The following is a 15,240-nucleotide window of genomic DNA, read 5'->3' as shown; positions in this document are numbered from 1 at the left end:
TGTGGCTGACCTTTTGAAACAGGCAAGCCGTTCAAGGATTTACCTACATATTCACATTATTCTAAACAAAAATAACAGTAATATGAACTGCAACAATTACTCTAGCATTTAGCTCTCATTCCTGACCTACATGATCTGTGCTCGGGAGTTATTCTCAAATTACTCACACGTAAATAAACTCTTCAGAAGTCTAAGTTTCCTCTTCCCTAACTTAGTGAACACTTCAGTCATCTCGCAGTTCAAGCTCTAGTGGAAAAAAAAAAAAGTTACGGAAGAACAAGTTAAGATGCTGTTAATCATGACTGAAATACAACAGCTGAGTTTCTCCTCCACCCTGCAGACTTGGTTGAGTGGGAAGAGAGATTTCCTGCACAACTTAAGCAAGACAGTTTCCAATGCCAAATGAATGTACCACAAGGCAACCACCCCTCTCTTTGACTTTAAAGGAAGATAATGCCTGGGAGAGTTTTCTCCTATTTAAATGCTCAACTACTGTGAATCAATGTTACCAGAGGTTCCAACACATGAGCAGAAGAGGGTGAAATATTTAAAAATCCATTCAACTTTTAATACAAATAGAATCACAGAGTTCTAAGGATGTCTCAAGGATCACATATCAGACATATTCATGTTCAGTGATTTCTTACCCAGCCTGGTATTCAATACTGAAGCTTGGCTTTTTCTTGGCCTTCACATTTCGGACTAAGTGCAATCCACTCAATGACACTTTTCCATCCAGCATTGTTTCCTAGGCTGCTTGCAAATAAGCTTGTTACCACTAAGAAGCTTGCACGTGTTAAATTTTTAACTCACCACTGTCTGTCAGGTATACTTTCACAGAGCCACATGATTAACAGCTGTGCAACAAGCATTTACTGAGTTAGCCCGGTAAAACTGATGTTTAACTTCCAGACATCAGTACTCAGCTTCTATCCAGACCAACCTCAGAATGAAGAAAAAAGGAGGAAGAATGAAAGAAAAGGGAAGGAAAAAAAAAAAAAAAAAAAAGGACAAGCCAGCAGATAGGTATTTACAAATAGAATCATAACTTCCATACCTAAGGCAGGATGGATAAGAACTGCATCTACACTGCTTATGGGGATAATAAAATGCATTTTAATTCACTTGGTATGACGAAATGTAACTATTTTCCCATTTTTTTCACAATAAGATGAATCAAAGCAACTGCTCGACTGTTTTGTTTTTTAAACACATGTAACATTTATTAATAACAACCTTAAAGTGATAACTTCAGAGTCATAAGAAAGGGGGTTGTTGTCAGTAAACATACAATGTAAAGTAGCAAGGTTTTTATATTATTAAAAATGATTTTAACATAGTGTTTAGCCCAACCAAATTTAACATTAGAAACATTCAAAACCACTAGAAGTCTTGCAATGAATTCTATTAAGCTTATAAAAACTTAATTTCAGTAGTCAGAACTAACTTGTTATTTATATAAAATTAAAAATTCCATCATTTTTGTAAACAAAGCTCCTAAGCATTTAAAAGAAAAAAGTTAGTTTACATCCCATCAAACTACAGCACATGTGTGAAACCTCAGGAATTATCAGGCATGGAGCATAATTAGGCACAGAACACAACAGCTTCCACAGCCAGCTGCTGAATGCACACTTCTGTTGACAACGATCATCTTAACTTAAACTAGTCCATTATCAGTACCATTATCAGTTCCAGGCAAAAATTACATAAATCCCCTACAGAGAAGATTTCACAGAAAAAGAAGTCATTTCACATAGGTTCGCAAAGATTCTGAGAGCTCTGAGTGCTCTGACTTGCAGTGAGTTACAGCCATGTCTTTCAGGAATTTCCAAACAGTTCTTCACAACCACTTAGCTTTGGCAGATACTGGGCTTGTCAAAGACCATGACAACAAATTAGCACAGAATTTTCTGTCTGCTGTCAGAACCCCAAGGAATACCGTAATTGATTAAGTGTCAGCTAACCTAGCTGCCTGAATTAAATACAAATTAAAGATAATGTGCAAGATCATTTTATTGTGAAACTGTCAGCTCAGGCTTAGATCAAGAAAGGTATAACAGGCAACTAGTAACTTGAAAACTCTTCCTGTTCTCTTAGAGAAGTTGCAAAGCTACAAACAAGGTGGTTATCTTACCCGTATCAACTGGCACCATGGTCAATTTGTGTGAAGAGCAACAACTGACAATGAGACTGTAAGTTTGTTTACATCAGGACTCTCAAGAACAAAACAGTTTAAACTTGATATAAGTTACATCAAGCAGTACATTTGTAGTAAACGTTTTTTAACTGACAATATAGTTTTACAGTTGTCTTAATTAGCATACTTCCAAAGTAAATCTACTAAACTAGATTTAACCAGTGTAAGTTCTCCTGAGCCAACACGCCCCTAACTATTAGTGTCTAGAGGTGACCTTCAGACCAACACTGAGGCACTTATGTGAGGCACTGCAGGAAGGGCTGCATGCCATTGCCCAGCATGTGCTTATTTGGCTGTTTTCTGTATGGTTCTTGGACTTGTACTGACTATAGGAATTACATTCAATTAAAAATAGGAAAAATGTTTTCATGACTACCTGATGGTAGCAGTAAGTGAACTCTGTGGTTCCTTGTAGTTGACTTCTCCAATTTTCTTTGGTGTAAATTGTTAGCATTACAGTTTTACCAATTTTCTATGCCTAAGCCCCCTCAATTTGCAGTGCCCCCCCCCACAAAAGAATAAGAAAAAAAAAAAAAGCATCAAACAAGCACACAAACTCAACCACTTCTAAAAGCAAATTAATGATTCAAACCAATTTTCCTTTTCCAAGTCTTTAAGAGTACTTGACTTTAGAGTATTAAAACGCTAAAACAAATTAGGATTAATCAAGTTAAACAAAGGCACTGAGTGGTCTTAACTAACACAAGCAGTGCTAATGCTATTCAAACCAGTTGTCTGTCTATCAACCACAACAAATTTTCAAAAACAGTTGTTTCTTTAATGTAGAAAGAAAAAAAAAAAGACTGCAGTACAGATACAAAAGCTAGAAACATCTGCCCTCTCATCCCCCATCTCTTTGAACTGATGCAAAGCCAAATGAAGACCACATATATAGATCAAGTCCTGACAGGTAAGAGAAGAACCAGTCCAGACGTAAAATTCTAGGTTTTTTCCCCTCTCAAAGATTTACATCAACTTGTTGAACAAAAACTTCTGGCCTTTAACACTGTCTTGTTTGCCAGCTATTGCAGGAGCTGCATCTAAGTTTCCAGTGCCACCCTGTATGTACCTCCCACACACACTTTTAGTGTTTTTGATGGTTGACAGTGCATATAATCCGAAGATGTGCATCAAAGCTTAACAATTTTCATGATCAAGGCATAAGCCTGTGAAACTACTGAGAAAAAAAACAAACAAAAAACCCCACCAAGAAAAATAAAACAAAAAAAGAAAGCTCACAACCACAAATTAAAATTTGCCCTGTTATCTATTTTATGGCTTACGATCTACATAGATTGACACACACACAGTTTCTTCAATTACTTGCAGAACTATAGTTTCATTCTGTAATTACATTACTATCTGTCTTCACATTCAAAATCTGAAAAGAAATCCTGTGAAGAATTCTGCTATTACTGTTTATTTCTTAAATTAAGTTTGACCAGCCTTATTCAAAATTAACAAAACATCTCATGCAAAGTGATACGGGCAAGAAAATTTTATAAAAATACAATGTATAGAAGAACATTTGGAAAATTGCATAGAAAATATCCATTTATTTAAACCAAAATAAGGCACAGTTTTATTAGATATGTTTTGGCTGTAAAAATGCAAATCTATTTTGATTACTCTTATGTTATTAACAACATTTTTCATAAAAATATAGGTGCATGAGTAAAAACCCTTCTACACAGAGCATGAAATACTCTAGAAAATTTCACCAAATTTACTGCAACTCATCTGTAAAAAATTTCAATACTATTTTAAGCCAGAATCCTACATGCTATTGTCCTCCAGGCTGCTCACTGGTTGGTGCTGTTCCTTCTTCATTTCCTGGGTAATCCAGATGTTCCATCATCTAGGTGCGAAAAGTAATAAAAAAGAGGACAGTTCTTTATATAGAAATATTGCTTTTCCCCCCACTGGTACAAGTATTTGTTAGCTAAGAGAAATATAATTAAACATATGTTAGGAGTGCATTTTAGCAGCATACAGATAGGAAGTCCTCTATGTAGATCAGAAAAGTATTCAAGCCAAGTAATCAAAGTTCTCTTTGTTAATGCTTTCCACTATAAAAGCATTTACTGTCCAAAGATTCAAGTATTCTTCAAGAAATTAAGTGTACACATCGAAAGCATCTCAATTATTGAAATGGAAAATAAAAAAAGAGATTGAGGTTAAGAAAAAATTTCAAAGACACACTTTGGAGAACTAGAAATAGAGCCTAGATCCTGCTTAACATTTAAAGTTAGTAAGCAATAGCTTGAATAGAAAAGACTTTCTTTTTTCATAACAGTACAAGCTAGCTGAGTACTGCACACTGCAAATGTGTTCTTTGTAAATTTTCCTATTATCTTAAATAGAACAAAGGAAGTGGAACTGTAAAGATGTGCTGCAGAAGTTGACATGAACTAGATTACTACACAACCAACTTTAACTTCAGATTAATGTAATTGATTAGAAGTCACCTGAGTAACACAGGACAATTTTGTTCTTCCCTGACTAAAAAGCAGCTTGTTTCCCTATCCACTGCTCTACTGTTAGAGAAAAACGAGGGCTCTGGTTTCATTCCTGGGACAAGGCACTGATCACAAAGGTAACAGGCACATTTGTTAGCATGACAAACCAAGATCCACCAGGTGGAGAACTTCATCATTAACAGGAGGCCAAAGATTGGGAAGTTTTGGATAGTTTTAACAGCTGACACACAGAAACAGAAAATATGAAAGCAGTAGTGCTGCTGAAAACAGAACATTGTCAGGGGCTCCTGAGTAGCATGGCAGGGTTATCAGGGCAAAGGTATAATACTTTCAGCATCAGAAGGTAGAAAAACCTACATAGTTTCTTCCAGTGCGACCCATCCTGCTTAGTAGTAAAAGGGACACAAAGACACGAATGAGCTGCTGGCTACATGGCTTCCAAGCAGGGTAGATTTCCATGTGATGAGGACAAGATTACTTTCCTGACTTGCACCCACTGAACTACCCTTAAACTTCAACACTGTTGCATCACAAGCATTTAAGCACACTATGACTCTCCAGATGGGGCAAAAAAGAGTCATTCTCTTAATCTCTCCTCTTCTCTAGCTACAGCCCACATCTGCGCCACGTCCTTTTATACCAACATAGCAGGGTCAGCGCAAGGTATGCAAACATATCTTATTAAAATTAGGTTATTTTAACTAAGCTGTTTTAAATCCAGATGCACCAGCGTATCATACAGCAAGCTGAGACAACATGTCCAAGGCAGAAACAAGGTACTGGGATTGGTAGTAAGGATTAGGAGAGTTTGGTGGGCACAATATCAAGGTAACTAAGACCAGAAGAGGTCTTTTCACACTTCTTATCTTCACGCATCAGAATTTAGGAGAATTAAGGCTTGCTGATACACCTAAGAATAGCAATAGCACACACGCAGTCTAGCAGCAAATACCAAACTCTTGTGCCAATGACAGCCTTACATTCACTTCAGTATATCTAGAATATTGGCCCTGTACTGTGACCAAAAACCCACATCAAAAGTCAACCAAAGCAAAACACTCCCTACAATTACAGAAACCAAACAGTCATTTTAAATGAGGATTCAATTATCTGTTTCCAGGAAAAACAAAACACAACAAACAAAAAATTAAAAAAGAAAGCCAACCAGTACCACATTACACCAAGTATGGTGAATATGGCTTCCCCTTTACCCTAGGGAGTATCGTCCAACAGCTGGCATAGAGAGGACAGTGTTGGAAAGTATTTTTGTAAAATGTTTCCCACATTAAAGTGACAAACTGCTTCCAGAAGGAAGAGTTAACGTTATTCACAATTCACTGCATCCCAACATGAAAGATTCTTTTCTGAATCAGATAAGCAGCACAAAATGCGGTTATAATATCACATGTATTTAATATTTAAAGTCTCTGCTTAATGAATATTTGAGATCCCTTCAGAACCAGAACAGCTCATAGAACTGGAGCACCTCTCCTACGAGGAAAGGTTGAAGGAACTGGGCTTGTTCCGCTTGAAGAAGAGAAGGCTCCGGGGAGACCTCATTGTGGCCTTCCAGTGCTTGAAGGGAGTGTATAAAACAGGATTGGGAATGGCTGTTTACGAGGGTGGATATCGAAAGGACAAGGGGGAATGTTTTTAAACTGAGACAGGGGAGGTTTAGGTTACATTACGAGGAAGTTTTTCCACTCAAGAGGGTGGTGACGCACTGGAACAGGTTGTCCAAGGAGGCTGTGGATGCTCCCATCCCTGCAGGCATTCAAGGCCAGGCTGGATGTGGCTCTGGGCAGCATGGTCTGGTGGTTGGCGACCCTACACGTAGCAGGAGGTTGAAACTAGATGGTCACCGTGGTCCATTTCAACTCACGGCATTCTACAGTGATTCTAAACTTAAAGGTATTTTGGGCTTTCTTATATACATAAATTTAACAAGACCAAAAAACTGCTATTTCGAATCTCTCCACAATATATGACAAGGGTAGCCCACAGCTTGGAAGTCAGGCACAACAGATGCCTTTCTAAACACACAGGCTTCTCTTAAGTAGCTTTTTCCATAAGTTCATCTCAGTTGTAGGTTCTCTCAGAATAACTGCATCCTCAAAGCCAATGCTGAAGCAACAGAAATCTTTATAAGAGCCAGCAGCAAGATGCACAATACTAAAATCAGGACAAAATTGTTGTTTCAAGCCTTAGAAGAGCCACAGGAATCAGACTGTACATTGTGGGAAGCTGACAAACATTTTTCAAGTGGAACAAATTCATCAGCCTTTTTCCTACATCTGAATTCCTGACATTTTGGGAGGCTGCATGGGGTGTCATGACAGATAAGAGAGTAAGTAACACCTATGCACGCTAGAAAATAAGATTCACTCCAATAACGTTGCACTTGCATAATTCTTAAATCACACCTGTGATTAATTCACAGACATCTTGAAAACATAATTTAAACCGACAATACAAAACAGCAGATACTTGCTGTGTAACATGCCAATCTGTTGATTTGTTGTTTCAGAGAAAGGTAAGAAACATTTCTAAGCGCTTCCCATTGACTGGCTGTAAAACGTTGGCACGACTATTTGTACAATTAGAAGACTAGAAAATTCTACAACTGCTGGATTTTCCATGTTGTTACTGAAATGATTTCATAGATTTTATCAATCAAAACTGAACAGTATTTTCAAGTTGACGACTAGGAAATAAGTATCAAACATCATCACATAGACATATGTGAGGACTATAAGCAAACTAAAAGACCAAGAAAAATCTTTACTATAAACTTTACAGCAGCAATGCAGTCTAGCCATCTCATTTTAATATGTATCCAGTCCCTCCCACTTCTTAGCTTCCTCCTGGGTTGGTCTCTAGTTTCTTTATTACAAAGGCTTTTAAATCAAACTTAACTTGTGAAAGTACACTTTATTAGAAGAGAGAAGCTAACAAGAAAGATACTTTCCAGTTCATAATTTAAGATACACTCAACAATAGTTCACTATCTAAAATTTTCTTCAGCACAGAGCAGGCAAGTTATGCTCTTTAAACATACATACACAGCTAGTCTGCTGTCTGTAATTCAAGCTTATATTCAGGTGCTTAAATTCTGCAAAAACATGAAATTTGGAAACTTGCCTTGCTCTCTACATGCTGTGCTTGCGACAGTGAAAATAAAAACCATGTCTGTGTCAGCAGTCATGAGCTTCATCCTACCAAGGTGAAACCTTCTTGCTATGGTCTAGGAGCCATGCAGCAGCAATACCTCAAAAGCTAGTCTGTATCCTTACTCCCTGTCGCGCTGCAAGCAATGCAGACAATAGAGGATGAGGTAAATTGCTGAGCAGCAAGATCACAGAGAGACTGCAGAAGCAGTTACTAAAGGCAAATTAAAATGCTTAGCATTGTAACAGATAGAAGACAATAAAATTGTTGTTTAGCTCTAAGAAGGTTCCTTACCAATGCAGTGGCACACAACAATTAGCGGAGGAACTTGCATGTATTTAATAACAGCACAAATACCACCACTTTTAAACACCTGAAGTTACTCCTAGGGATTTGGGAAGTTAAAGAATTAGAAAAAGAATACAAAGCTTTCCTTCAAGTCTTGGGAATCATGCTCTGTTCACATTTTATAAAGTTTTTTGTGCTCTTTTAAAGGAATAAAAGCAGATTTACAACTTGACTTCACTGCTAACTCCTTTCTAATGAATTACTCTGAAAAAACTGAAAGGAAAATAGATGAGAAGAATGGAAAGAATAAGCAGAGGGGGACAACAAGCAAAAAAAGTCCCATAAGATGATTAATCAAATTGCATTAAAAGAAGGCTATAAGCACACCTTGTAGCAAAGGCGTCCTGGGAGAATCCGATACCTAAATAAAATTCATTCAATTATTAAAATCATATACAACAACGACAACTTATTTTTAAATTAGGAAAAAAAAAGACTAACTAGTGGATTACAAGAAATAACAGCATTCATGAAGCTCAGTCATCTGATACCCTGTGTACATCCTGCTGTACCCCTATCTAAGCATGCTTTGCCCTGACAAATCTGCAAGGTTTCACCGTTCCCATAAGGACAAAGCAAAGTTCCACAGATGTCTGATCACCCCTTATCCATGGAGCACTTCTAGTCAAGTCCAAATTACCACTGTTTCAGCAGGCTCAAGGTAGCTAAATGTAACCCTGTCTTCTTCCCGTATCTTTCCTCCTCAGAACAAGCACTAAAAGCTGAAGATTTGAACATTGTGATTGCATGGATTTTTTGTTTGTTTGTATCAGTAAGAGCAGTTCAAATTACAGCCTTATTTTGGGAGGACAATGTATGAAAAAAATCAATGTGACAGCATTCTGTGAGCGTAACTTGAATAACATCCTCAGGAAAAGAAAACATAGAAAAGATCTTTGGAAAATCATAGAAAAGGAAGAGCTTTACTAAAAAGTTACACAAAAGCGTTCAGTCAGAGACAAGTCTAGCTGGGGGTGGAGTAGTGGGGGTGGAAATCAACAGTTTAAACTGTGCCAGAAATGAGATCATCTGACCTCAAAACATGCTAAAGTTCAGAGCAGTTTTAATCCTTCAAGGAACCAGTTTAAAGGACGTGAAGTAACTACTATGGCAACATAATTCTCCCAAGTATGAGTTTTGCTATTAGAAGTGCAAGAAATTTTTGTTGCTGAAGAGATTTGCCAGGTTTGCTTAGGCCAATAGGCTGATCTTACTCAGAAGCGAGAAAAATAAATAGTGAAGCTCTTTTCCCAACAGAGTCAGTTACAATTGGATGGATTTTGATATGTAACACATATTCCAAAATAGCAAACAGCCACCAGTTTATACTCAAATGGATGGTAAACCAAACTCATTAGGACCTCAGAGATACATTTCTATTTGCTAGACCTACAAAAGAGAAGACTTTTTGTAGACGAAGATACAATCGTATCTAGTTAAAGTGATAATCTTTTCCTGAGCAATTGTAAAGTCAGTCAGCCTTCAGCAGGCACAGGTGCAAAACATTGATTACATCAATAGGCTGGCTTCCATTGCTCCACTTCAACTTTGCAATCCAGAAGCTGAGTAAGCAGAAGCTGCTCCTTTGCATCATCAGCTTTCACAATCAACTCTCTATCCATTCCCTGAGCTGAATTCAACACAGCCCACATACAGGAGATAGTTTCTGAACTCAAAAAACATTTCCTTTCAGGTCTCTAGCATTAAATTTAGAGCAATGCTGAGATCAGTCTGTCTTAGAATAAATGCCAGCTGGCAGGGGCTCCTGACGCATAGTTACCACAGCTGTGGCACCATCAGGGCAAGGTGTGCGTGTCCACAGGCAAAGGCAGATGGCTGCTGGTACGGAAGTACTGCAATGCCTGGGTAGTGGCAGAGATTACCTCAGGGGAAATGCAGAATCCCACAGGTGTGTATATGTGCACTGGGATAGGAAACAGGTAGGTAATCATCCAGATACTTTGCTGTTGAACACTCCATGTCATCCTCACAATGCAAAACGCCAGTGACACACAGAAACTAGCGTCTAAGATTCTTGCACATCACCAACCCTTTTGAACCATCTCTTAATACAGGACTACTACTGCAGACTGGAATCTGCATGCTCAACTCAGTGACTCATATGATACCACATCAAGATGATAGATAAGCACTGTTTAAAAAAAAAAAGGAAGAAGTGACCTTCTATGAGTACTGAACCAGCTATTTCATTTTCCTCAAGTTTCATTCCGTCATACCACACACAAGGCTAAGATTTTTCAAAGAGTCAAAGCTCCTTCTTTTTCTTTATAGAAGATTAACCATTAAGACTAGAAAAAATAAATGAATTGCTGGTGTTACCAAGTACTTAGAGAAGCATACATACAAAGGAATTAACAGAACCAAAATATTCAAGGCATCCACCCTACCTGATAACTACTTCCTTTCCAAAACTTCTTCATCTCTTTGCGTCTCCAAGCAACAAGAGAGCTAGTAATGAGTGTACATGGTACAAGATAGAGAAGGGCAGGTTGTCCCATCTTCATTAATGCCAGAACAACAAAAGTCAGCACCATACCAACGGCATAAGCTATAAAACACAATCAAGAGCAAGTATATTTTTAAACAAAAGCAGTAGTGTAGTAAACCAGGAAAATATTTTTTTTCTTTAATTACTATCTACCTTGATAATATAATGGAAGTGGGACAATAGATTGTTATGTATTTGCATGCTTTCTCAAAGCAGCTATCATAAAAATACTCACCTAAAACATGGGCAGCCACACTAAAAAGATTTATGAAAAGATTTGACAATGTTAAACCTTTACTTGAAGAAAACTAGGTAGTTCTGCCATTAAAAAAAAAAGCATCAAGATTACTATTCTTGGAAAAAAAAACCAATCTCAATTTACCTATTGTGCAGGAGACATAGTATACAGAAGAAGAACTTGTTTGAACATCAAATCTTCGACAGTAGGCAACCAGAAGGCCTTGAACAGAGAGGAAAAACAGTTTAGTAGTTTAATGAGAAGTTTAGCCCTGAATTCCTTTTTCCTCAATTCTCCAAATCAAAGCAGCATAAAAAGAAATTACAGTAAGAGTTCCTTTGCTGTGCGTTATCTTCTTCCCAATTCTTTTCAGAGAAGCCGAGAACTGGTTTCAGAAATCCTACAGTAAGTATTGAGAAATCTAAACCATAGCACAAATATGCCACTGAGATAGTATTAAGAGGTTTTCTTACATTTAAGCAAGCTAAGTACTTTGTGTTATTTCAGTGCTACTTCAAAGGCACCATAACAACCTAGTTTTAACACTTTTCTTCAATAGAATTTTAATGCTCTTAGCAATTAGCTATTTTGCCTCAGAGCAGATCACAGGAAAAGGGAGAGTCATCACGAGATGGTGCTTTGTGCCTAAGTAATTTGCCCAAGACTCCAAGTTGAGCTATGGCCAAATTCAGATCTTCTGAGAAAGATAGAAAAACTTGATACGTTTTCCATTACCTCAACTCTAATTATGCAGTCTATGACACAAAAATGCAATTAAGTCACAGAATCATTGCTTTCTGCCAGATTTCAGTGAGATTTCAATAATATTGACAACTGGATTTATCTATGGAACTCGCATGGTCAAAAAATGCAATGCTAAAGAAAAGTAACAAAAAAACAAAACCTGTTCATTATTTAAGTGTACTGTAACACACCAAGTTCTCTTCTACTCTGGCTTTCGTGGTATTCCATACTAACAGCAACACAAACTGTTGCATTTGATTTAATAATTACTTTGTAGAATAAATCCTAATTTAAGTCAGTTGAGAATCAAAACCAAACTAAGTTACAATTGCCAAAAATATCTGCTCACCTGGGACAATAATGTCTCCAAAACCCAGCAATGAAAAGGGCATGTCACATAGTGTCGCTGCTGAGTATTCAAGTCTAGGCACTCTAATAACCACAGGTAACTGTAAAACAGTATTTTAGAAGCCCACATAAATCTAATTTAAAGCATCTTGGTGTTGTTTTTTTTGTTTTGTTTTGTTTTTAATGAATGAGCAGTTTTAGTATCATTAATGTATCACTAATGCAGGACTTCAAAATAGGTAGAACCTAAAGTAAAAACCAGAAACCAACAGGGAGTGAATAACGCTTAAGGCAATAGAGAAACTGGAATTTAAGATTTACAAATAATATGCACACATAACAACTTAAGACAGCATTCAATCATATAATGAGAATAGCAAGTCTGGATTATTATCCTAACAATACAGTGTTGATCAATGATTTCCAGGCCCTGAAGAGAAATTTGGATAGTCAGGTTTTCCCCAAAAGAATAGTCTGTTCAGAGGGAATGATTTAAAAATCCAGTATCTGAAATACAATCCTTACTTTCTCATGGGGAGCTGAGCGTTCAGTAGGGACTTCCACCAAGTTTCCATCATTCTAGGATCAAACCCAAGTCAACAGGTATTTAATACTTACAAGAAAATAGCAAAAGCTGGCTATATTTTGTGAGAAAGTTATGCCGAAAAGCACACTATCAATTAGCTACAAAATGTCAGTATTTGTACGCTGTGAATATTAAAACAAAAATTCATACCTTTTCACTGTTTCCAAAGGGACCAGCTGCAACTTCAACCATTATACTTGCGCCATTCTGAAATTAAGGTTGTTTTTCTAATGTTAGCACTTTAATACACCAAAGCATTCTTATACTACAAGTGCTTGCACTTCATCTTACAATTTTTTCCAGAAAATTTCAGGAAAAATCCTGAACATCAAAAGGAAAGCAGTGTTATATGGTACTGTTTTCAGTATAATAATATGCCATTCAGCATAAAAGGACTTCAAAAAAAAACTATCAAACCTATAAATCTACTAGGTATAGCTAAAGTTTAGATAAAGATGTGCCAGGTTTTTCTGCTATGACCTTTCTGCTTCCAAAGAAGAGAAAGTACGCTTGCATACAATTCGTAGCATATTGCAAATGAGCACTGTAGAAAGTACAAGAGCACGTTTCATAAAGGGAAAGCAAAAGAAGGAAGAAAAGGAAGAAAACTGGAGAACAGTCATTTCTCATCATCACACTGTCACACAATTGGGGCCAGAGTATTTCTGTCTCTAGGACTGCAGAAGACTTAACTCGTTTAAGAAATTTATGGCACCTGAACAAGCACTGTGATCTATGGCCCATATAAAACAGGAATTTAAACCACTGCTGTCTTAAATTGGAAGAAAAAAAGGAAGTCTGCATTTCTGCCTCGAGAATACCAAAATACTAATCTGTCTGACGAAAATACTGCCACAGTGACCAGATGTTATTTTTATTTTGAAGAGAAATTCACAGACATACCTTTGTGATAAACGGTGTTATGAAGACAAAAAACACATCATAGAGAAGAAGAAGGCCTAGAAGTATCACACAGGACTGGCAGAAAGAAAAAACAAACAAACAAAAGAACTGTTACTATAGTCTTTGAAAGACTACACAATTAGTTTCTGTTAAAATTACTGCAACACAATGTTAAAAAAATAAAGAATGAAGGAGGGAAAAAAGGGAAAAACATATCATACCAACTTTTTATTTTGCATTATTAAAAAAAGTAAACAATTATTGTTTTCCAGTTCTTCCTGAGTACTGAAAAGCTATCTCCTGACGTTAAACTTACGGATACATGGGATTATAACACCTTTTTTTAATTTAAAAAAAAACAAACAAAAACAACAAAAAAACCCCTGTAACTTACAGTACCTTAAAGTTGGGCATTTTCAGTGTTTTAATGAAGTTTAGGCAGAAAGCAATTCCCAAAATGTCTTGCAACATCCAAGCCCACCTAAACATAAGAACACACGTTTACACCTTGTCCATGTTACTCATGGAATCTATGTATAATACTGATATTTTGGATTTTGCTGGACATAACAAGATTGCAAAACAAAAAGCAAGAAGGTATCTTTTATGAAGCACTGCTAAAGAAAATGCAAAAATACAGTAGCTTTTATGCTATTCCCTAATCCCAGTGTCGTACACAGAAAATGAGTTCAGCAGAGGACAGTGCAGGCTGTTCACTTGTACGGCTGCTCACTTGCTCACTGAGCAAGTGGACCAGAAGCCCTGCTTGCAGTATGGCTTTAGATGCTACTGAGGATTTTACTACAGTATTTCTTTATTTGTGGTCTCATGCTTACATTCCTTTTTCTACACCTTTCTACTCCACGGTGATCAGTAACAACCAAACTCACCTTCATAATTTTTTTGCAACTCCGAATTACCACACAGTTCATTTGTATGGCTTTGTTCTCTATTATTCCCATACTTGGTAAGTTTCATAAATACTTTTATAATTTCTTTGAAATCAGCACTGGAGTTTAGAAGGACATCATGTGCCAGAATGAGTTGCACAACAGGAAGTTTGTTGAGGACAATTATTCATATTACCCTTTCAAGTCAGAATGCGTCACTTACCTATCTTCATTTCGGAACACAGCCCAAACAGCAGCTGCTGCTATGCAGAATGCAGCAAGAAAAATAAGCCTCACTTCAATATTTCTGTTGCCACACACAATCCTGAAAGAAAAGTAACTGAGTGAAAGGAAAGCCCGCAACAGACAAAACACATGCCTTGTGCTGGGCAGTACAAAGTGTTCTCATCCTCACACCCCCTCATCTGTCCCTCTGTTTCACCAACACTCAGGAGTTTTTGCAACTGCAGACTTTATCAAACTGCATTCACATTTTCACACTACCTTGAGTAGAAACCCAAAAGACATCTTATAAAAATTGAGAGGCATACAGTACCTGCATTGCCCAAATGGGATTTCTCCTATTAATGCAGCAAGACAATTGTACAGGCTCATTGCAGATGCCAAGCAGAAGACCAGTATTATAACATACACTAGATAAAAAGAGTGAGAGATAGGAGTCAGTGACAAAATACAGTGGGGAAAAAGCATGGCAAACAGGAATGTACATGTGACACAAACTGTTAACACTTGTAGCACTACTCAGTGCACCACTGTTGGAGATCACAGTCAACAGATTACAAAAAAAAAAAAAGGCCCAAAATTT

General features: G+C 37.1%; 1 protein-coding gene across 1 annotated transcript in view; it reads right to left on the bottom strand.

Moving 5' to 3' along the window:
• Positions 1–1,196: 1,196 nt before the first annotated feature.
• Positions 1,197–15,240, bottom strand: part of SPPL2A (signal peptide peptidase like 2A) — a 27,207-nt gene continuing 13,163 nt past the window's right edge. Inside the window, exons 7-17 of the mRNA XM_010717514.2 lie at positions 14,971–15,067; positions 14,638–14,739; positions 13,924–14,005; positions 13,525–13,599; positions 12,772–12,828; positions 12,561–12,614; positions 12,037–12,136; positions 11,088–11,165; positions 10,605–10,765; positions 8,524–8,557; positions 1,197–4,058 (exon numbers count right to left, since the gene is read on the bottom strand). Coding sequence (XP_010715816.1) covers positions 4,027–4,058; positions 8,524–8,557; positions 10,605–10,765; positions 11,088–11,165; positions 12,037–12,136; positions 12,561–12,614; positions 12,772–12,828; positions 13,525–13,599; positions 13,924–14,005; positions 14,638–14,739; positions 14,971–15,067 — 872 coding nt within the window. The 3' untranslated portion in view covers positions 1,197–4,026. The remainder of the gene's footprint in view (positions 4,059–8,523; positions 8,558–10,604; positions 10,766–11,087; positions 11,166–12,036; positions 12,137–12,560; positions 12,615–12,771; positions 12,829–13,524; positions 13,600–13,923; positions 14,006–14,637; positions 14,740–14,970; positions 15,068–15,240) is intronic.

This window comes from Meleagris gallopavo, chromosome 12, assembly GCF_000146605.3.
Source record: "Meleagris gallopavo isolate NT-WF06-2002-E0010 breed Aviagen turkey brand Nicholas breeding stock chromosome 12, Turkey_5.1, whole genome shotgun sequence".
Classification (NCBI taxonomy): Eukaryota; Metazoa; Chordata; class Aves; order Galliformes; family Phasianidae; genus Meleagris; species Meleagris gallopavo.
This window is presented reverse-complemented; position numbering and strand designations above follow the sequence as displayed.